We start from the raw sequence: 21,657 nt of genomic DNA, 5'->3' as shown, positions 1-21,657 counted from the left end.
ACACCAGGTGCCCACCAAAGCCGCTCTATCACTCCCCCTGCTCAGCTGGACAGGGGAGAGAAAATATAACGAAAGGCTCATGGTTCGAGATAAGGACAGGGAGAGATCACTCACTAATTACCATCACGGGCAAAACAGACTTGACTTGGGGAAAAATTAATTTAATTTATTACCAATCAAATCAGAGTAGAATAATGAGAAATAAAACCAAATCTTAAAACACCTTCCCCCCACCCCTCCCTTCATCCTGGGCTCAACTTTACTCCCAGTTTCTCTACCTCCTCCCCTACAGCGGCACAGGGGGACAGAGAATGGGGATTGCACTCAGTTCATCATGTGTTGTCTCTGCCGCTCCTTCCTCCTCAGGGGGAGGACTCGTCACACTCTTCCCTGCTCCAGCGTGGGGTCCCTCCCACAGGAGACAGTCCTCCATGAATTGCTCCAGCATGGGTCCCTTCCATGGGGTGCAGTCCTTCAGGAACAGACTGCTCCAGCATGGGTCCTCCACGGGGTCACAAGTCCTGCCAGCAAACCTGCTCCTGTGTGAGCTCCTCTCTCCACGGGTCCACAGGTCCTGCCAGGAGCCTTCTCCAGCATGGGCTTCCCACAGGGTAACAGCCTCCTTCAGGCATCCATCTGCTCTGGTGTGGGGTCCTCCATGGGCTGCAGGTGGATATCTGCTCCACCGTGGACCTCCATGAGCTGCAGGGGGACAGCCTGCCTCACCATGGGCTTCACCACAGGCTTCAGGGGAATCTCTGCTCCGGTGCCTGGAGCACCTCCTCCTCCCCCTCCTTCACTGACCTTGGTGTCTGCAGGGTTGTATATGCTCTCACATATTCTCAATCCTCTCTCCGACTGCAGTTGCTGTTGTGCAGGTTTTTTCCCCCCATTTCTTAAATATGCTATCCTAGAGGCGCTACCACCATTGCTGATGGGCTTGGCCTTGGCCAGCGGCGGGTCCATCTTGGAGCCAGCCAGCATTGGCTCCATTGGACATAGGGGAAGCTTCTGGCAGCTTCTCACAGAAGCCACCCCTGTAGCCTCCCCCTCTACCAAAACCTTGCCACACAAACCCAATATACCTCTGAATGGTGCAATTTGTCAGAGGATTAAAAATTACTGCAAGCAAGAACAGGAGATTAAGCAATATTGCAGCTCAAGAGAGTTGCATTTCAGAGAAGAATTAGTGCAAATGTAAATGTTTTACGGAGACAGAGTTCATTTCACACATTGGAGATTTGATAACCAAGCTTGTGTCATGCATGAGGATAATGTGTTTTTTTAAATCTTGCGTGCTACATGAAATCTTATCATGCTTTGCCCAGATGGGTGCATAAGTTTTTCTTCATACCTTATTGTTATTTCAATTAGCTAGTACAAGAGAAAAATCTGTTACAGTTTGCCAAAGCTGTCTCTTTAAAGACCCTACAGATCTGTACCCTGCTGTTTTCTGCGGGAGTTTGAGTCATCAGCCTGCTTGCTGTATAAATACAATGATAAAATTGCCAGTGAACCATGGCAAAGAAGTTCATGTTTCTGATTAGAGTTGCAAATTACCTGCACAATGGCAAGCCCAAGGCAGCTGTGACTGGGGCACCAGAACTGGCAATGCATGGGTCGCAGATACACAGGTCTGCCCATCACAGATCAACTACAAGTTGCAAACCTCACACTCTTTCTTCAACCTGTATTTTAAAGGTGACTGCCCTTGAAGAATCAACTAGTACCACAGAAATCATGAATTTCACTAACCATGTAGCCATTTGCTCACTTAGATATCCTGAAAAATATCATTCATAATTTGTGCTGAAGTGAAATAAAAAATCCCCCATATTTCAATCCATTAGTTCTATGGGTTTTCATTGACATGACATAATTTAAAGTCAAATCCAGCTCCTATCAAAATTAAATTAGTCTTTCCTGTAACTTGAGCGATAATTATGTACTCTTACTTACTCAAATAACACAATAATAGCATATAATTTCCTTAAACATATAGAACTATCTATATTATATATTACTTGTTAATTAGCAGTAACCTTTTATATTTAATGCCTTACCTTACAACCATGCTTTTACTTACCAGCTTCAGTGTAAAAATATATGTGTACAATATCAGGTAAAGACTACTTTGAGGATTTAAATTGCTTTGGGGCTTAGCTGCTACAAATACTAGTTGCTACTAAAAGGCCAAAGAGGTTATTTTTATAATTAAACTTTTTATACAAGAAATGTATTTTTAAAAATTTGGTATACATATACCACAGCAACATTTCTGAGGTTTTCTGGTTCTGAGGTTTTGATGCAAGTAAAAAAACAGGTAGCAAAGATAATTCACTGGAGAGATGATATGTGTTCTGAATGTATTAACAGCATCTGGCTCTACGTGTAAATTGAAAAGCATCAGATAATGTAAATCTGATTCATCTGTTCCAGGAAACTAGTTTCAGTGTTCTTAACTTAAGAGAAAGAAAAACAAACTCAACAGGGCAGACAGATATAATGAATTTTTTTTTTCAGCTGCAAAATACAACTGAAACCAACAATAAACTGCATTTCAACCACAACAAAGTATTATTCTATAAATCCAAAGTAGCTTGTAAAAAGTCTTCGGGACCCAGTTACTTCCCGAAGGGTCTGAGACCCCAGCTCTCCCAAAGGATTTGACTACTTGGTAGTATTTTTCAACATAGAAAGGACAGCTTTCAGCGTATTACAATTTGTTCAGCCTTTCCTTCCTCCTCCAGAAAGGTGTATTGACTTGTGCCCCTGAAGGCCGTGTCAAATCATGCAGAACCCAAAAGATTACTTCCCAGCCAATAACTGACAGAAATGTTCCTGCCGTTGTTATTCTGCTCTGTGACATGTCAAAGTACAGCCACCTCTAAAAGATTAAAGGGAGAACTCATGAGCAACTCATTAAGAAAGGGGGAACCACTCAGTCATTTCTGCTTTAAAGTTATCCTTCAACTCAGGCAGCATAATTTCATTTGCAGGCTGTAATTAAAGCTATAATTGGGTTTTGACTAGATCACAGACTTATGGGGTGGGTTTAGATTCCTTCTTTAAAAACACTGGCAGTAATACAAAGTGTTGATAATTTTTGAGTCTGAAAAACAGTGAAAATAGGTAAGTCACCAAGTATTGGAAATATTTCTTTAACCAGGTTGGAATTTTACATAACCTGCAACCTCACATGCACGAGAAAAAGTTGCTGGAAGCATTTATGTACTCTGGATTAGTGCCTAATGTATTCCCTCTGGATTAAGATGGTAACACACACAAAAAACAATGTAGGATTTGTCGTCGCTGCTTAAAAAGCTTAATGTGTGTCTGTGTGTGGCTTTTTACCCTAAGGTAAGCAATGTTTGTCACCCATCCAGAGGAAAAAATAGGGAAAGGGAAAGAAAACATTTGTTTTACAAGAGAGGGGAACATGACAACATTAACCCAAGTTTGAAGAGTAATGCTCATGTTGGTGAGTCTACCTCAAAATGAAAGTAAAGGGGCGTATCGTCACTGCATTTATCTTAATATAGCTCCTTCACAGTCTCAAAATGCAACTTATTTCTTTTTCTTAATCCATCAGAAATGCCTGTCATCTCAAACAACTGCTTGTTTTCAGGTTAACTTCTTCAACTTACCTCAGAAGGCCTTCCCACCACCCTTAGATCCAGGATGAGTCATTCAGACAGAAATTAATTAACAGATCCCTGAAAGAGTAACACCTGCTAGAAGGATCTTGGCATTCTCTTAGGATTTTTTTTAGATTAAGTCTTCATCTAAATATTTAAAAATATTATAGGTTAATGTTTTCTTTTGATCAGTTCCAGATCAAACAAAGAACGACACAGGGCTATTTTCTCAAAGTATCTCCAAAAATCACCATTTAAACTAAAACAAAAATGAGAGAAATTTCCCTCATGTACAAATAATGAGTTTTCTCATATAAACACAAAGCAGCAAAGGAATTTCTAAGGCTTTCCTTCGCTGCAGACTCTACCAGGCTCAGATGTGAGTTTAGCACACGCCTTGTGCACATCTGTTTTCTTCAAGCCGGGGTCAGCAGTCCCTAGGCCGTAGGGTAGACCCCAAGTAATGTGAATTGTTACTCCCAAGATAATAGCGGCGAAACTGCATACCACAGGCAATCGCAACAGCCACGATGGGATGGTCTTTCCATCCCCCAGGCACTCTGCAAAACTCTGACAGCAAGGCTGCTGCTCCACATCTCCCCACTGTTTGCCACTTGGCTTTTCTCCAGTGTCACCCTCTTCCATGTGAGATACAGCAGAAGAGTAACCAGTAAAAAGCCGCAGTGGCAGGGAAGCTCTTCCTCAGGCCAAGCTCACGCTACAGACTTCTACTGGCAGAGCTGCAGGCGTGATCTCCGACCAATACACCTGCGTTGGCAAAAGGTCTCACGTAGGTGCAATTAAAGCAGCAAACGTGCACTTTCACTGAGGCTAGTTTTCATCTTCATTCCGGGGTGCCCAGGAATAAACTGCACTGGCTCATAAAGCATACCTGGACCGAAGAGTCCCCTCTTTCCAATACAACACCACACAGCTGCCCTCCCTCCTCCTCCTCCCCTCTAACTTTTGAGTTTCAGCGTATGCAGACAGCAGCAATGACTGTCGTGTAACTGATAGAAGGAACGCTTTCCTCATGCTGACTTCACTGTTTCAGGAGCTTTGTTTTAGTACAGCAAACATCTGACCTCCTCTTTAGGAAAATCAGCCTTAGAAGTTTTGCTAAAAATAACTGCTATCAGATAAATCTACTTGTGACCTTGGGTTTTTTTTTCCTTTTGCCACTAGTACCCTCCTTCACATTCCGAGCTCTTGCTGCAAGCGCTGCTTTGACTGTTATAAAATAGAAATGGGTCAGGAGATAAAAACATTTAGTATTAAAAAAAAATACCTGTTATAGTTTACCTGCAGATTGGCAAGTCAGGTCAGTCGACAGCGCAGCCAAACTGGTGAGCTCCCCTGCAGCAGTTGTGCTTACTCCACTGTTAAGAAATTGTTATTAGAAATTGTTATTATTAAGAAATTAAAATTTTTCTTTTTCTTCAACAGCAACTTTGAAATACAAGGACAGCTTCTAAGCCAGTGTGTATTACTGGAATTCCTGTAAAAGCAAAAGAATTAACACTGGCTGACTATCTGCCCCTGTATTTTTATGACCTGAATGCTAAGCCATAAGACAGAGCTCTGTCTGTGTTTTCTGATATTTGCCACAATTAAGCAGTTTAAAGATTTTTCAAGTTAAAACTTGGGTATCGCTAATGAAGTTTTAGTTTTCCTCCCTGTGCCTTTTCCTCAGATAATCAGGAGGATATACTTGGATTCACTTAAGAAGACAGCCCTGCTGTTTACTAGGAGGTTTCTGCAGCATCTGGCTCCAGCCCTGCTGACTGGCAGGGAGCAGACCTCAGAGAGGGGAGGGGAGTTCTGCTTTCTGTAGGGCTTCTCACTCGTCACCGGGATGCTGCTCTTGTGTCATGATTAAAAAATGTTGGCTTTGCTTCTGTTGGTCAATACTGCAAAATGATTCCTGACGTTTCTGGTGTGTGTTTTGGGAGAAATCTGTTTCAGTCTTGGACGGTGCTTTTAATTGGAAAAATGCCTTCCATCTAAAGAGCTTAGTTAAGATTATATTTGTTTAATGTATTGGTTTGTTCAAGGAAATCTCAAAAAAAGGATTAGATGTGAGTATTGAGTTTATCAAGCAGGCCTGTGTCTGGATTAGATTATAATTGTCTTCCATTCAGTTACTCAAATATTTTCCTGATCACTCATCAAGAATATTACGTTCTCCCTTCTTCTTGTGGTTTCCTTTTCCTTCCTTTTGGCTGGAACTCTAATTTTTCTTCTGATAAAAGCTTGTGGCTGTCATTTAGTTTGCTTACACTAACTGAACAGCACACAGACACTGAGATGTTGTCAGCTTAATAACTATGAAATAAATCCATCCGTAACACCTAAATACATGCATGGATATGGGTATACATAAGCAGCAGAGCACAATGTTCTAATTAATTCGCTTAATACCAGGATCTGGATAACTGGAACACAGCAACTGGAACACAGTAACCAACAGTGGTTACTGTTCAAATATCGTCATTTCCATTTTATTTACACCAGGGCTGCTGGAGTCTTGCAAGCAAGGTGGGGCAGGGCAGGAGTCCTGCTTCTGAGCTCAGGCTAAGGCATATAACCCGTGAGGGCTGCCCAGGCCATTGGGAAACCATTCAGCGTTACTGGCGTTTCCCAGTGCAAAGGAAACTGGTTTTCATCACTCGCAGTGAGGCTCTGGTGGGGGAGCAAAGAAAGGAATGGGACAGAAATCCAGGGGGATGCATCTAATAACTGACATTTCTGTAGATCTAGAAAGGGACATAGATCTTGAGACCCTCCATGTCTGGCTTCTAAGAGTCTTTGGCTCTAAAAGTTAATATCCTATTTGTCTCGGGAACAAAATGGGTCTGAGTGGAATTACCTAAGCACAATACAAAAATTCTGGGATTGTGATCCTCGAGCAATTGGGTAGAGCCAGCTACTTCATTCTTCCAGCCTCAAGCTGTTTAGTTTGTTCAGGCTTTTTTTTTTTTAGGAGAGTGGCAATATTGGATGAGTTTTGTGCTGAATTCATTATCAGTGTAGGTCAGGACTGATTAAAGCCTCGCTGTCAAATTACATCTCAGAGAGGATGGGGTATCTGCCCCCTGCCTAATTTATGACTCTCCGTCAGGGTTAGGTGAGAAGTGGGTGCCAAGATGCAAAGGTCTGCCACGACAGCAGCAGTTGTGAGCATGAACAGTAGCAGAACCTGAAGAAATTTATTTGCAAAAACACTAGGAAAACAATCAACTTGGAAATAAGCAAGTATTTTTTTTCCAGAGACTTGCTTTATTATCAAATACTGTACCTTATTTTTTGCGTGCTTTTGCATCAAGCTGTGGCCTGCACAAGCATTTCAGTTTAGTGAAACAGCTGCTTATAGCTTGTCTGTGTCATCAGTGCTAACATGGAATAAGACCAGGTCTGAAATGAATTGCTGCTGTGTCCAGGAGGCAGACTCCAGACCTCTATCACTGTTCTTTGTTGATGAGCCAGTGTTGCTGGACCTAGTGATGCCGTTGCCACTTACATCAAAAGAAGTTGGATCAAGCTTTGGTGTACAATTCACATGATACCTTTGCAATCCAGGGCAACTGCGATTTATTTTAAGTTGCAAAGTTTTTGCAGAACTTGGTTTAAATGAACTTATAGCAGTCTTCATCTATGACATTTTCTGTATCTCCATTTTTTCACAAATTTTGCATTCCCCCAATAAGAAATCTTCATTTCTCTTTCCCTGTATACTTGCCCTTCTTCCTCACTTCATGTCTATTCATAGCCACTAAGATTCCAAGTATGCCTTTCTGGATCAGTCCAGAGCTTTCTCATAAATATATCACACAAATAAAGCAATAATATAAAATGTTGCATATTCCAGGCAAAGCAGATGCAGGAAATGAAATCATTGATGAAAAAATCCTGGAAATAGAGGAAGGTTTTTACTATGTTTGTGATACATAAAATCTGCTTAATGGGTAAAGAATAGTATCTGCTTCATGCAACGTTCAGCGATGCCTTGGGCAACATTTTTACACATGGATACCTTCTGACCATCTTCCAAAGTCAGCTTGCTTAGACAAAAACAATCTTTAAGTGGATAGATTGGGGTTTGAATAGTAAAAAAGTCATTACTCTCTTCTGGAGTCTTGTGCATTGTATATAGAAAGGGTTTGGTGTTTAAGCTGATTGTGTAAAGCTAGTTTACCAGGAAATATCAACAAACTTACCATTTTTATCCAACTGATTCTTTTCTTCAGCATAAGCATCTCTGCAGCAAGTCTGCCCCATTTGTGGTGCTCTTTGGTTAAACTACTCTTGGGACACTCCGGACTGCTAGGCTAAAAAGCTAGTGAAAGCTTTTATATAAAAGTAACTGTATGGCATTTGATTTTTATAGCTCATAAAGATATTCAAGAAATATTTGCTTTCTTTTTTATTATTATTTGTTATTTTGGAAACCTTTGTTTTAAACAGAGCTGTCATAAAGAGACTCAGCAGCCAGTAAATCCATTGGGCCCTCCGCAGACTAGAAAAACATCTGCCTGTTCTGCCGTGCTCAGAACAGGCTCCAGAGATTCCCCTGACTCAGACAAAATGAGAAAATGTACTTCTTTGACAAGCTGAAGTAACCCACTTCATAAAGTGTAATTCACTTCCAATCAAGTCTCCTCCCATTCCTACTTTATTCCAGCCTCTATCTGATTTTTTCAGCTGGATCTAAATACTAATTTGCTTGCTTTAGTTATGTTTGATATGGTTTTAAAGCTGCGGACCTGGATGCTGTCCTGGTGCCTGATGTGAATCGCTTGTGAGACAGACCTGAACTTCCTGGGTTTTGTGCCAAAACTGCTCAGAGCGTGTTTTTCTCTTTTGCAAAAGCTGCTGAGCACAAAAAAAAAAAAAAAAAAAAAAAAAGTAGCATATAGTGACAGGATATCATCACCCCAAATTTACTCCAAATTAAAAAAAAAAAAAAGTTCTCATTAATAACTTACTGTTCAGATGAGCTGAGTAATAGTTTTTGTGTTTTGCTTTGGTTCTAAACAGACAACTTGGGAAGGAGCTAACCCTTTTTTGTTGGGTTTTTTTTTCATTTATTGGAAGGGTAATTGTTTCTTGAACGAAGTTTTATTTGTGTGTTTTTGTAATTTGGTTTCTTGAACTTTGAATGGGAGGTGAGCATGGGAAGTATCAGTTTTCTGGCTGTGAGGGTGGGTGGGTCACTGCTGGCAGTAAAGACTTTTTTAAAAAAGCTACAGAAAAGAAAGCTTTGACTGTTCGAACTATTTTAATGCATTCAGTGTTCTTTACAGACTGGAAGTGATGAGTACGCCAAGTTACAAGTGCAGATTTCTAAGAATGCTTGGTACAAAATGATGTTGTTAACACTGGACTGCAAGAAGGTCTAAGAGCCGGTGCCTTTGGGGAATCTTGCTGTAATAGCCACAAAAAAAAAAAAAAAAGAAACTGACTTCTTTGTTTTAAACGTAGCCCGTTTATGAGTAGCTTGCTGAGACAAAAGATGAAGGTGACAAATTGAAGAATGAACTTGAAAGTGTTCTAGTGGGAAAACTCCATCTAGGCTCAATGAAGATTTTTGTTTAATTTTTATGCATTATTTTAATAATTTCCTATGGCTAGCATTATTTTAGCAATCAAGGAACTGAATGTCCTTTACTGAAGTTGAGTAAGCTCTGAAAGTCAATCCCTTGGACAGCTGAAGATGTCAAATAAATATGTAATCACACAATCTGATTGAGTTCTAATGCTGGTGAGCAAACAGCTCAAGGGCTCAAGAAGTACTGCTATTCACCACAGGCTTATTTTTTATGTGATACGGGCTGTGTTGCTAATCAGATGTGGTATTTTTCTGTCTTTCAGATTTACCACTGGATTATAGATTTACACGATTTTCCTCAAATAGCACAGCAACTGCCGGGTACTACCCAAGCCCTCCAAGAGCACTGCTGCGAAATGAGGAGTCAGTGACTATGAAATAGGTTGTCGCTTTTTCCTTAAATAACCCTGTGGTCCTTACTTAAACTGCTATCAAATGCTAATTGGTGAAAATGTTGTGTGATGCTTCATAAAATAGAATGATGGATTAAAGCAGACTCCTGTGTAGACTTGTGTTTCACTTGTTGCTCTAGTTCAGCCAGAACAGGTGAGCAATGCATCCTTCTCTCTAAATCTTCTGGCCAGCACTACCTTTCGCAAAGTGCTGTTGACTTTTTCCATGCGCTGCCCAAAGCCTTCAAGAGAAGTACTAGTAATAACTCACCCCAAGTTACATTCTGCATTTTCAAGGACATTTTCAGTGCTATCCCTATTTATGGTGATGCTGTTGCTACCATAAGCCCCAGGAAAGACATGAACCAGACCCCGGCCATATTCCAGTAAGAGTTACCTTGGACAGCCCAGGTTATCACCATAGATCAGTGTTTTGCAGGCTCGACGAATTTATTCACTCACTGTAACTGTTTGTGGAGATACAGAAAGACTGAGGCCCAAAGAGAAAGATGCATCATACCCAAAATGAGACTTGAATGGGATTTAGGCAGCTAAATGCAGACTGACAGTCCTGAAAGCCTTTGTCACATGCTTTGTATTCCTGAAAGTGCCTAACCGCTATTCAGCAGTAAGGTTCCCTGCATGCCTTTTCCTCCTTTAGTCTTCAATACCTCAAGAGTCAGAGCTCTTTTGCGGAAGGAAGGAAACATGTGTACAGTTTCCTTCTCAGCTTGCGTGGATTCAGACCCGCATTCTCCACCTCCCTGGGAAGTCCTTCCAGGAGCAGGAAGGATATGGCACCCAGCTATATACAGCCATCTTTGCTAAGTACAGCCTCAGCCCAGAAGAGAAGCAAGACTGAAGACATAAACTGAATATGTGATTTCTTGTCAGCTAATTTAAGCGAACGGGCATCCTGTTCTCTCTGGATTCAGTTCCAAAGACCTGATTCTCCAGCGCTTGGGACAGGGAGCGTTTGGTAGCTAATGCAGGGTAGCAGATGCAAAAACATGACAAGGATATTTGTTTAGTCAGCAGTTTTGTCTAGGCACGCTAGCATGGCAGAATTTTGGATCGATTTCCCTCAAAGTTTAAAGAAATTTTATTTTCTTGCTTTCAAGAAAAGCCCACAATAAGAACTTACTTTCTGAGGCCTAGACAATTATCAGAATGGATTTAACTTGTGTCACCACAGCACACTCAATTTTTGCAGCTTCACCAGTTAAAATATTTTGTGTCAGAATCGGACGCAAACACCATTCCACCTCATCTCAGAGATACCAGTCTTTGTTTCCATACTTTTTTCCTACCTTTGTTACATTTCCACGGGGATGTTATTTTTACATTCTTGTGGTCCGGTATACATACAAGTAATACGCAACATTTCCAATTTAACATTAAGCATTGTTTTTTTGAAAGGGAAGCATAAAACAAATCAGGAAAAAAATGAGAAAAATTTTCCTTAAAACAAGGTGGGTGAGGAAGGGAAATGAAAGTAACCATTCTCCTCCTCATAAACTATAGGCTGAAAATATTTGACTTAAGAAGGTAACAATAAGTAATACTTGAGTTTATTTTAAAATTTTTAAATTAGCATCAATGTCTTGGGCAGCAAATCTGGCTCATGATAAGGGTATGATTTGTATTAAGCAGAGAGATACCCAGATTAAAATCTCAGATCCCTGATCACAGCATCATTTGAAATTCTAACCTGAATCAAGTAATCCTCTGCAAATAATTTCTAACTAGGTTGTGGTCCAAACCAATATTGTGTACCCTTACGCTTTCGTTGTTCTGAATTTGGAACTGATTTTTGTAGGTTAGGGTTTTTTTCTTGTTTTTTAAAGAAAATTAATTAAAATTGCATTGTTAATGAAAATTAGAGTGAAAATAATCTAAGTCAGTCCTTGGTTCCTGGTGTCTTCAGTGGAGCAGCACTATTTTTTTTAATGAAAAGGTGACAGATTCTAAGGACAGCCTGAACACAAGGCTCACCAGAACAACCAGATGTGCGGACTTGCTCGACTGGCAGGTGACGGTACCCGTCTCTGATGAAGGCTGTCACCAGCCATTTGCACTTGCTGCTGGAAGGACCACACAGGAGCAGAGAAAGATGTGGCCAACAGAAGCCTCCTGTAAGCATGACTCCATGTGACACCATATGCTGCAGGAAGACTTAGGAAAAATAACGGAAGCGTTTGCCCAAAAACCGGAGTTCCTGTGAAATCAGGACTTAACGACTCTTACTAAAGACTCTTCTTATTCAAGAATCTCTGAAAATTCTACAGGTCTTATGACAAAGCGGAGGTTGGCAATGGAGCAACTTTAGGAGGGCAATTGGTGCTGTGGCGACAGGAGAGCTCTTGGAAATGGAGGTGGCGTGGAGACCAGGGAGAAGAAATGCACATGGCAGAAAATTGATAGAGAGCTGGCCATATTTAACATGACACTGTAAAGACACCATCTTTGCTTCTTCCTTCTTTCTCTTTTTTTTTTTAACCCCTGGAAATCTCTGAAATTTCTTGGATTCTATTGTGAGAGGCCATTGACAGAAAGATCGCTGAAGTGCCTGCAAAACCATCATCTTGAGTATTTGCAGGGAGATATAAAGTTGTAAAGATTCATTAAAATCACTGTCTGGTTATATAGCCCTGAAAGCCACAGTTTTGCTTAAAACCAGAGATGAATACCAAGTCTTTTTTGGTGTCTGTTTTGGTATAAAGCACATGTGTCTGAATTTTAAAATAAAGAGAATTTATTTCTGAAAAAAATATATGTTCTCTGAATTTACTTTATAGCTGAGCAGCAGAAAGAAAAAAGGCAGACAAGGTCATCACGAAGCAGTGCAAGGCCTCAAACAAAGCAAAACTTGACCCACTCAGAATAAAAGATATATAAATCAAGCAAAAACTAGTATAAATTAATACCTTTAATAAATTAGTACCTTTAATACCTATAGGGAAGTCAGCTTTGATGCAAAGCAGAGCTCACTGCAAGTGTTTCCTGAACAGGGCTTGTTCCTGGAAACCAAAGGCTTTTTAATCCCCAGTGAGTAAAAGTTAAATAAACAAACGCAGATAGCTTATCCGTGGTGGACACGGGGCACTGCTGGAAACGGGCCTTTCTGAGGCTGCTGCTTCCCCAGGCTGCTGGGGCTTTCCAGCTCGTCTGAGTCCCAGGTGTGTGATAGTGCAGCAGCGCTGGAGCGATTCCTAAGGGAATTCCCAGGAAAATTTGTCGGATAGGCACCAGGAACCAAAACTGCCTTAAATCTGCTTAAGTAGCAAGTAGGCATTGTCCAGCCTGGCATGACAGCCGACCTAGGGAAAAAACATCTACAAAACGGGGACACGGTAACACAAAAAGGGGGGTTCGTACACAGATGTGCACCAGGCAGATCTTTTGGGATGCAGAAGGGCTCCACGGCTGCAGGCAGGGTGGCTGGACTGGCCCTCCCATGTCCTGGGGCTTGAGACACTGTGTAACCGCTCACCTCACCCATCCCCTGCAATGACCCGCAATGCTCCAAACGTTATCTGTGTTCAAATAAATAACCTTTAGCCCTGCCCGTGTTGCCTAGGGTGATGTTTTATAGCAGCAGTTGGCTATAACAATTGAAAACAATATGACCATTTCACTATAAACCGTGCCTGCCATGTCCTCCTAGGTCATGTTTTTGCCAGCAGCTGTACAGGCTGTAGGGTTTTTAACAATCTTTTTGACAGATACTTTAGAAATTGAAGAAAAGTAACATACCTCACTGGCAAGTTGGAGATTGCTTATCGGTTGCTGTATTGTAAAATAGGATGCAGAAAATCATCTATTGCAACACTGATCTTTGTCTGAGGGAAAATAAATATAAACTCTGGCCCAGCTCCAGTCATTGGCCCCAGCACGCTCTGGATCAGATCTGGCTACAGCCAGGTTGCAAACCATGTAACCCTCAGTAAAGGCTGGCTTATTGTGAGATTGCTCTAATTCAAAACTGCTCACTTGTGTTTTCCTGAGAAACAGTCATTCTCCTATAGAAACCTCCATTTTTTTCTTTCCAGGAGTCCTAATCGAACCTGAGAGAGGAGTGGGGTATGGCCAACACCTACTGCCCTAGCAAAATGAATGGTTTCCAACCTGGCCTTGGGGTGCTTCCCTTTCCTATAGATGCATAGTCATATTTTCTAGCTATGTAGAACAATATAGAATTTGTAATCATCTTTCTCACCGTCAGCAGAGATGTGCTTTTACATTCCTCACAGCGCCCTTGTTTGAAAAGCGTTTGGCCATGACTTGTCCAATCACATACTAAATAAATATTGTAGCCACACCTTTAAGTCTTTCCTCCTGGGGCCAAGCATACATTAAATCATACCAAGGCAAATGGCAGCAGAGTGTAAGAATATATAAATTAGCAGAGAGATACCAACAGCGAGAAGGCAGTGTCTGCGCTTCCATGTCAACCTTCTTTTGCCACCACGAGGAACAAAAATGCATTGAGTGTAAAACACACCTTTGTACACAACCTTGATGTCTTACACTAGAGAGAGTTTCTCAGAAAGTCAAGTTTAGAAATAAAGTCTCTTCTGTGCAAAAAGGTAAAAGTCTGACACGCTACACCACGCAGCGAGGGAACTGATTGATAGGAAGCTGTTGCTTCTGACGCCCCTGGCAAGGGGGCAAGGCATGGGGCAGCCGGCTGCTGCTCGCTGTCATGGAAGGGGCAAGACAAGTTTTCTGGTACATTGAAGCGACTGACTTCTAAAATGTGCCTCTTTCTGTACACATGCTTGGAGGCAGATAGTATTTCAGCTGAAGCATAGCACCAGATATAGGAGGGAAAGCACGGGGCTCAGCTACAGGGACCTTATTTCTGCAGAGAGTGCCAGCTATAGGGGTATAATGGCTATAATGGTGCCGCCACAGACATCTATTGTTAACAACTGCCCAAGAAGCAGCCCTTCCAGCAGGCGCGTAGCCGATCCAGAAACCCCCGAGGGAAAGGCTCAATCCCATTATAAATCCAGTTGCCTGTAATTTTGTTTTCTGCAATTCTGATTAAGTGGAACATCAAACGTCCTTGGTGAGTCACAGGAGAGAAAAAAGATATATAAAAAAGCAGAGGTTTTCTTCTGAATGCTTTTGATGCAAGAAACAAATCCTGCTTTTCCGTAAGTATTATAAATAGAAATGCTTAACTTGAAAGCAGAGCATGGATTAGAGCCAAAATAAGATGGAATCCAGGAAGTTAAACAGACGCAGAGATTTCCAACTCAAAAAGCTTGCCAGCATCTTTACAGGGCAAACTGGGGATTCCTATCTACAGGTCAATGGACTAGTACTGTGGCCAGCATGACCCATCGTTTTCTTGAATATAAGACAAAGGTGTAAGGGAAATGTTTTCAGTATGAGGTGGGTACCCACCTCTGGCAAGCATGGCAAGACCACAGAGGTTTTGCAGCTGACCAGATGTCACAGTTCACAGAAGGGCAAACATCTGAAGCACCGCGTCTAACTTCTGCCCCCGCTGCAGCTAAACTGATTTAATCAGAACTGTGCTAAAAATCCCTTGTACTTCCCACTCACGCTGCCAGAGCGCATACGTAGTTCTTTCACACATGGTCATAACAACTTTTAAATACTTGCACGGGGGTGAGAAACCATCCCAGCCACTTCAAAACGATGTTATGGCTTCCAGCCCCTTTTGCAAATTAGAGGGTGCAAGACACAAAATGGCAGCAGCACAAATGGAACAGCAGTCTGCACAGCACCCACTGCAGCTCCGATGGCCCAGGCAAAGCAGATTCTGCCAGCCAGAAAGGTATTTCTATTTTCCATTGGCTAGCAAATGTTGAGCACAAACACTTAAACACTCAGTTTGATTTCCTCTTACAAGGTTGAAGAACTTATGTTCCTTTTAAGAGTGAAGAAAATCATAAACTATCTTTTACACTGTATACAGGAGGAAAAAAATAGATGTTCTTTTTCAAAATTTATGGAAGTAGTATTTTCAGGGTATATTTTAGGAAAACAAGTCCATTAACTTTCAATAGACCTCGTTCTATCACAACACTAAAGCAACTCTGAAAATTGTGACTCCATGTGCCTAATAAATTCAGATTTAAAAGATTAATTTTTAAAGCCTCCACCATCTCTGAGGAATAAAAGTAGAGGTGAATAGAGTAACTCTTTTCTTGCCTTATTTTAAAATAATACCTGAGAATTGCAGTTTTCTTGCTACACCATCCCCTGAGGACCTCAGCCCACACTGAGAATTTAAATGGGTACTCCCAGGTGCTGAGCAGCCTGCAAATTATATTAATCCAGAGAAAGAAGATGCCATTGTAAATTTTGTGAAAGAAACATGATGTTATGAAATTGAGAGATAAAAAATTCTTTATCTTTTACTGACAGAAGGCCTCAAAAATATCTGCTGGAGGGCTGCTGTTGGAGCAGCTGCAGGGGTGGTGGAGACAGATAGCAGCAGTGAACTTCTATCCCTGTTTTCTCCCTCAAAGCTGCAGGGAAAAGAGGGGACGAGTGCCCATATATATACACACACGAACAGGCAGCAATTAAGGGATGGGTTGCCATGACATGAGAGCAATCAGTTGGTGAGCACCATTGTTTCAGAATCAAGTGTGGAGAATTGATCGCTATGGTATCCTCTAGTGCTGCATAGGTAAGTATTATCTTGAAGTGGAAATTAATTTTTAATGGCTGTGTTTGTTTGATCTAATATCCCACCTTTGAGTCTCAGCTGCAACTAGGATGCAGCGAATCGGAGTGAGACGTTGCAAAGAGCAATGGAGAGTCAGCAACAAGTCAAATACAGTCTCTGAGACATACCTTTTTCCTTTACACATCTCCAGTGTAAGGAGGAAGAGAGAGACACGGGACTACGAAACACAAGAATTGGGGGTGGGGAGAAGTAAGCAAGTTGTGAATATTTTCATGAATTTCAGCAGTTGTTTAGTTGTCTGCTTGGCTTTCCACATATCAAGTGACTCCATAAAATAGGTGGATTCTAGCCTTAAAAATTACATTCACCGAAAACAGTGTCTTACAAATGGAAAACATTATTGCAACATATCTGGCATCCAGAGAGGGGGATTGTGGCAATCAGCTCTAAGGGAGCACTGACAAAGTCTGTCTTTAGAAGGTTTCTCTCAGTATGAGCATTAATGGTTTGTGCTCCCCAGGGGATACTGCTGGGTTTATAACGTTGCAGAAATTTGGAAGAAAAGAAGTTGACATGTTGAGAAAGGTCACACATTTGAGAACATGAAGTAACAACCAATTCAGCTGAATGAAAAGCCACATGCTGCTGGGTACCCTCCCACTCCAACCTGTTCTGGTCATCACCAGAGAAAAGAAAGGGTAAGTGCTAAAGAAGGAGCAGGCCAGTTAGGCAACATGACAGCTGCTAGAAGGAGACAAACCTAAACCCAGTTGATGTCCACAGTAACGTAAAAGCAATAAAAATGATACTGTCCTATTGCTGTCATAATGGATTCTGCTGTTAAAAGGCACAGACCAGATGGTGCACGTAATTTTTTATTGGATCCAGGTCTTTTTTGGTGTTTCACAGTACGTACCTATGTACCTGCTTTATGGCTGTTGTCTTCCTGACATGTCTATGGACCATGAATCTGTCTCCACTCACCACTGGTTTACCTCTCATTGCTGAGGTTACAGATGCTGCAGCTTCCCATTCACTAAGAAATCTGCAGGAATCTTTTCTCATCTGACTTTCTGTCTGCTGGCCTCCGGCTAAACCAGGCTGAACACATGGTGAGAGCAAGAAAGAGGGAAAGAAAGGAAATGTAAAGCAGAGAAAGATGTCCATTTACATACAAAGAAGAGCTGTTTAGGAAACCTGTCTAGTGCTTTCCCCTTCCAGCTACCCTACTGATACTTTGGCTACCACAATGCAGCAGAGTAAAACACTGCATCTGTGGGGAAGAGAAGCGTTTCCAGCCTGTAGATATAGAAGCAGACAAAGGAAGGCAGGCACATCTGTTGCACTAACACATCCTTCCAGTCCCATAAATGTACCTGGCACCTGGCAGACCCATAGGGAACAACTGGCCAGATCTTTCTTTGAGAGAAATTGCTTTGCACCGCATCAAATGTGCCCCAGCCAGAAAGGTATCCTAATGAGCTTAGGCAAGATTTCCAGATTTCCAACTGTTTCTGATTCTCAGGACTGATTTCAGGCCACTCCTTTTCATTACCTACTTTTGGAGCTGTGACTGTTTCTGCCGGCTGCCTGCACAGTGAGCCAGAGCCCTAAGTCCCCAAGTAGTAAATGGTATGAATCATGCAACACTCTCATAAACTTGAAGGATGTAGTAGGAACAACAACGAAGTTAGGACACTGTCTGGTCCACACCCTGGCTGGAAAAGAGGAGATAGCCAACATTCCCCCATATGAGGCTAGAACTGGGATAAGTTTTGAAAAAGAGAGCTGCCTTCATGTGGCACTAATAAAGCCCAGGGGGAAGAGTTGGGCAGAGCAGCCCGGATCAAGGAAGGCAGGGTGAGCATTATGCAAGCATCCAGACTTGCAGTTCTGCAGTTCAGCTACAAGAAGGGACTGGCCTAATGCTCTTGTCCTAAAGATTTCAGCTCACAGTGCTAAGACCAGAAATCATCACAGCTGGACACAAAAGACAAAGGGAACACAAGAGTTACAGTCATAAGAAAATCAATTGTTTTGGAGAATTAGTGAAAGAATATGGAGAATTTTGTATTTTTCTCTCTTTTCATTTGAAGAGTTTTGTCACTTAATGACAAAAGTAGAGGTGCCTCTTACATGGAAATTAGAGACCAAAGAGACCACACAGAGAACAGGACTTCAGTGATAGGGAGGCACTTTAAAAAAAAAAAAAAAACAAACAAACACACAGAGGAAAAATAAAAGGAGAAAAAACTGCTGTTGCATAGGCTGGGCTGGAAGAAAGAAAAGAATGGCCAAGGCTGTGTGTGTGGAACAGACTGAATGACATACAGCTTCCCTCTTTAGGCTAACATCTTCAGTCACAAAGAAAGAAAAAGGAAACATCACCCCATTTTCACGACTAAGTGAGAACCAAAGGCTTTAAAATGTATGAAGCATCAACGGACACTTGGTGTCTCCTCCAGAAAGGATGAGCCCTACATCACTGGCTTCATGCAGCCCTGCTGGCTTCCCTTCTCACTGCCCTAGCACAGCAACGGGGGCTCGCTCCCTCTTCATGTCCTCATGAGCCAGCTCGTCAATGCAGCAAGAAAATAAAGTGCCTTTCCCTTCCCTGCAAGACAGGTAACCGCAGGGCCTTCTTGGAAGTTTTCACTTCTCAAACATAATTTATTGTAAGGGGGAAAAAAAGGATAGATGTTATCAAGACCTCGTAACCAAGAGCTGGCTGCTCACAGTGTCTCTGATGTGGTGGACATTTTCAAGACATACACTGTGTACTTTGGTGTCTAAGCCAGTGACTTCTATGTGTGTGACCTAAAAAAATTGCCATTGTTGGAAAAGGGCAACATTTCCCACATACATTTGGCTCAGTGACACAGACATTTCATGTTCCTGGTAATGTTGCTCAACATAAAGGCCAATAAAAAAAAAAAGAGCATGTGACATATGAGTAGAACAGTGTCTGACCTGAACAGTTTTCAAACAACTTCCATGGAACATGCTCTGCACAACTGGCCAAGTCAACGGTCTTTAGCTCCAAAAGGTAAATTTAGCTCCTTTCCTAAATCCATTCTGGAGCAACGCCACCTGAAAGGTCAGTTTGCTGTATGTTTCAGTGTCGCATGATGTAATTTAAGGAAATGACAGCTACAAAAATGATTAATCTCAGTGGGACCTTTGCAATAAAAAAGAAGAAAGGAACAAATGAACTCAGGTTCTGATACTTGGGAGCAGAGAGGGAGTGAGAGATTTCACGGACAGAAGCACCAAGGGAGTGGAAATCGTATGATGGTATGTTACTGAGTCAGTCATTTAAACCAACTTTATGGTTGGTGGCAGGAATAGGTAGCTTGGGGACATGATTCATAACACCCTAAAGAAGACATCTAAAACAGGTCAGATGAATTCTGCCCTAAAAGTATTTATTTTTCTCTGGAGTTATAAAGAGTCTAATGTGACTAGATCAGAGGTTACCTGTCAAGGACAGAACAAAAGTGCATGTTCAGAGGTTAGATGGATCCCACCCAGAATTTCTGCTCCAGATTGACAACATTTTATTTTTTAATTGTTTTCTTCTTGCTGTCATCAGCAGCAAATTCACTGGCATGTGGCAAGGCTAGCAAGCCACTGAGAGAAGCTCAACCTTAGCAATGGAGGTTATACCCATTGCTAAAGTGGTGAAGGGCATAGGAAGATCAAAGAGGAACCATAATCTTGCCTGTGCAAGTAGCACTTTGAACATAATCATACAAAACAGGACTGGAAAGGACCTTGACAGGTCATTTGGTCCAGCCCTTGCTCTAAGGCAAGATCCATCAGACCTTCTAGACCTGAACTGTTCTTGTCAAATATATGTCCAGCTTGCACTTAAAAAGCCTCCAGGGACAGAAGTGCCATTCACTCCTGCTTTATTTACCCTTACAGTTACTTTTTTTTCCCTATTTAGCTTAAATTTGTCTTACTGCAACTTACATGCTGTTCTCAGAGGATGTGGATAAGAGATTATCTTCTTTTCAGCATCTTTTACGTAGCTGAAGGCTGTTATCACATCTTCCCCCAATCTTCTCATCCTTAGACTAATTTTTTCAGTCTTTCCGTATACCTGATGCTTGTTAAACCTGGGGTCATACTCATTTCAAAATTATTAGTGGCAATGCTGAAATTAATCTAGAATGGACAGATCTTGCCTCTCTTAGATATCTCTGAATCATCCTATAAATTCTGATTTATTTATTTAGCCTGACAAGCACCCTGTGAGTTACTGGGAAGTAAAATGACCCCTGTTTTACTCAAGAGGACATAAGGCGGAGAGGATTTGTTGCTCTCCACTCTGTGTATGTATCTCCACCACAGTCTAACTGCACACCAGGTGAGCAAGATCTACGCGCATCCAAGCTCATCTTCTAGGAGGCAGAAAGCCAAGTGCCCAGGCTATAGGGGAGCCCCAGTGTGCTTTGCCCGGTATTCAGTCATGCCAAGGCAGCACAGCGTGGTTTCTCTACAATATAGACAGACACAACCACAGACTAAGGTCGGGATTTCAAAAGCCGTTGGGGCATTCTGCTGTTCAGAATTGTAAGGGCTAATTCCATTGAACTTAGATAGTGAAATCATTTAAATACCTGCTGATGCAGACATGTGGCTGGTACTTAGACACCTCCCTCCTCATCACTTCAGGCATCCCGATGATTTTCGAAGTTCCAGCAGAATTGTCCTGTTAGCCACATCTGGTCTGACTGGGGGGAGCCTGTAGCTCTTCTTGTGCTCATTCGTGTCACAACATTAATATTTTACAACTCTGCTATCAATGCAGTATAGCATAACGCCATTCAAATAGGTGTTCAGAAACATATCTTCTAATGATTAATCTAGTGTTTGCATGACTGAAACTGAAGCACTTAGCGCTTTTAGGCATGTCATTACTGGTAAAAAGTCAAGGCTTCATTCCAGGCTCTGGCATTGCTCCTGGAGTTTGCAGCAACAGCTTGTGGATCCCTATTCATTACGCTGAGACTGTCAACAGGTATTGCTGGGAAACGCAACAGGAGTGAAGGGGTGAAGGGAAATGTATAGCTTCTAGTTTCGTCTCGTTCCCACAAGTTTATTCATCTTGATAGAAGAGCAGGAAATCACACTGTAAACCACAAAGAGCCTGTTTAAAACCATCCTCAGAAAACAGCTTTTACATTTTAAAGCCAGGGAACCGAGCGCTTAGAGCCCACTGATTGATTCGGTAACATCAGTAAACACATTATTAAAATGAAGAATAAGCTTTGTGAAATGTAAACTTCAGGTAGTTGGACACCATCTTGATCTATCGCATGTAAATATTTTTATTTTCAT

At 41.7% G+C, this 21,657-nt stretch overlaps 3 protein-coding genes across 13 annotated transcripts in view; 2 read left to right on the top strand and 1 right to left on the bottom strand.

Annotated features, from left to right (window-relative positions):
• NT5DC1 (5'-nucleotidase domain containing 1) overlaps positions 1-9,742 on the top strand; it is a 155,477-nt gene extending 145,735 nt beyond the window's left edge. Inside the window, exon 12 of the mRNA XM_087773351.1 lies at positions 9,510-9,742. Within this exon, the coding sequence (XP_087629477.1) occupies positions 9,510-9,628 (119 nt within the window). The 3' untranslated portion in view covers positions 9,629-9,742. The remainder of the gene's footprint in view (positions 1-9,509) is intronic.
• Positions 265-21,646, bottom strand: LOC148053373 (uncharacterized). Its single transcript, XM_087773363.1, has 3 exons — positions 20,937-21,646; positions 4,941-5,017; positions 265-702 (listed from the first exon to the last, which is right to left on the bottom strand). The coding sequence occupies exons 1-3, from the start codon at positions 20,993-20,995 to the stop codon at positions 287-289; spliced, it is 552 nt and encodes a 183-aa protein (XP_087629489.1). The 5' UTR covers positions 20,996-21,646; the 3' UTR covers positions 265-286.
• Positions 16,125-21,657, top strand: part of DSE (dermatan sulfate epimerase) — a 42,333-nt gene continuing 36,800 nt past the window's right edge. For 3 of the 11 annotated variants that reach the window (XM_087773330.1, XM_087773328.1, XM_087773327.1), the window contains exons 1-2: positions 16,125-16,311; positions 16,832-17,009. The gene's annotated coding sequence lies outside the window, so the exon portion shown is untranslated. Of the gene's footprint in view, positions 16,312-16,831; positions 17,010-18,657; positions 19,606-20,552; positions 20,684-21,657 lie in introns of all 11 variants that reach the window. The other 8 variants (XM_087773322.1, XM_087773320.1, XM_087773326.1 and 5 more) reach the window with 6 other exon arrangements.

This window comes from Nipponia nippon, unplaced genomic scaffold (assembly GCF_047370975.1).
Source record: "Nipponia nippon isolate SJK-2023a ecotype South Korea unplaced genomic scaffold, ASM4737097v1 scaffold_4, whole genome shotgun sequence".
In the NCBI taxonomy this organism is placed as follows: domain Eukaryota; kingdom Metazoa; phylum Chordata; class Aves; order Pelecaniformes; family Threskiornithidae; genus Nipponia; species Nipponia nippon.
The sequence above is the reverse complement of the archived record's forward strand: the minus strand, read 5'-3'. Positions and strand labels throughout refer to the sequence as shown.

What these genes read in the sequence shown, in the direction of transcription:
- LOC148053373 (XM_087773363.1), bottom strand. Translation starts at nt 20,995, where the DNA reads ATGCCTGAAGTGATGAGGAGGGAGGTGTCTAAGTACCAGCCACATGTC. An exon ending in CCACATGTCTGCATCAGCAG is followed by an intron (nt 5,018 to 20,936) that starts GTATTTAAATGA and finishes ATTTCTTAACAG; the next exon opens with TGGAGTAAGCACAACTGCTG. An exon ending in CCTGACTTGCCAATCTGCAG is followed by an intron (nt 703 to 4,940) that starts GTAAACTATAAC and finishes GTCCCCCTGCAG; the next exon opens with CTCATGGAGGTCCACGGTGG.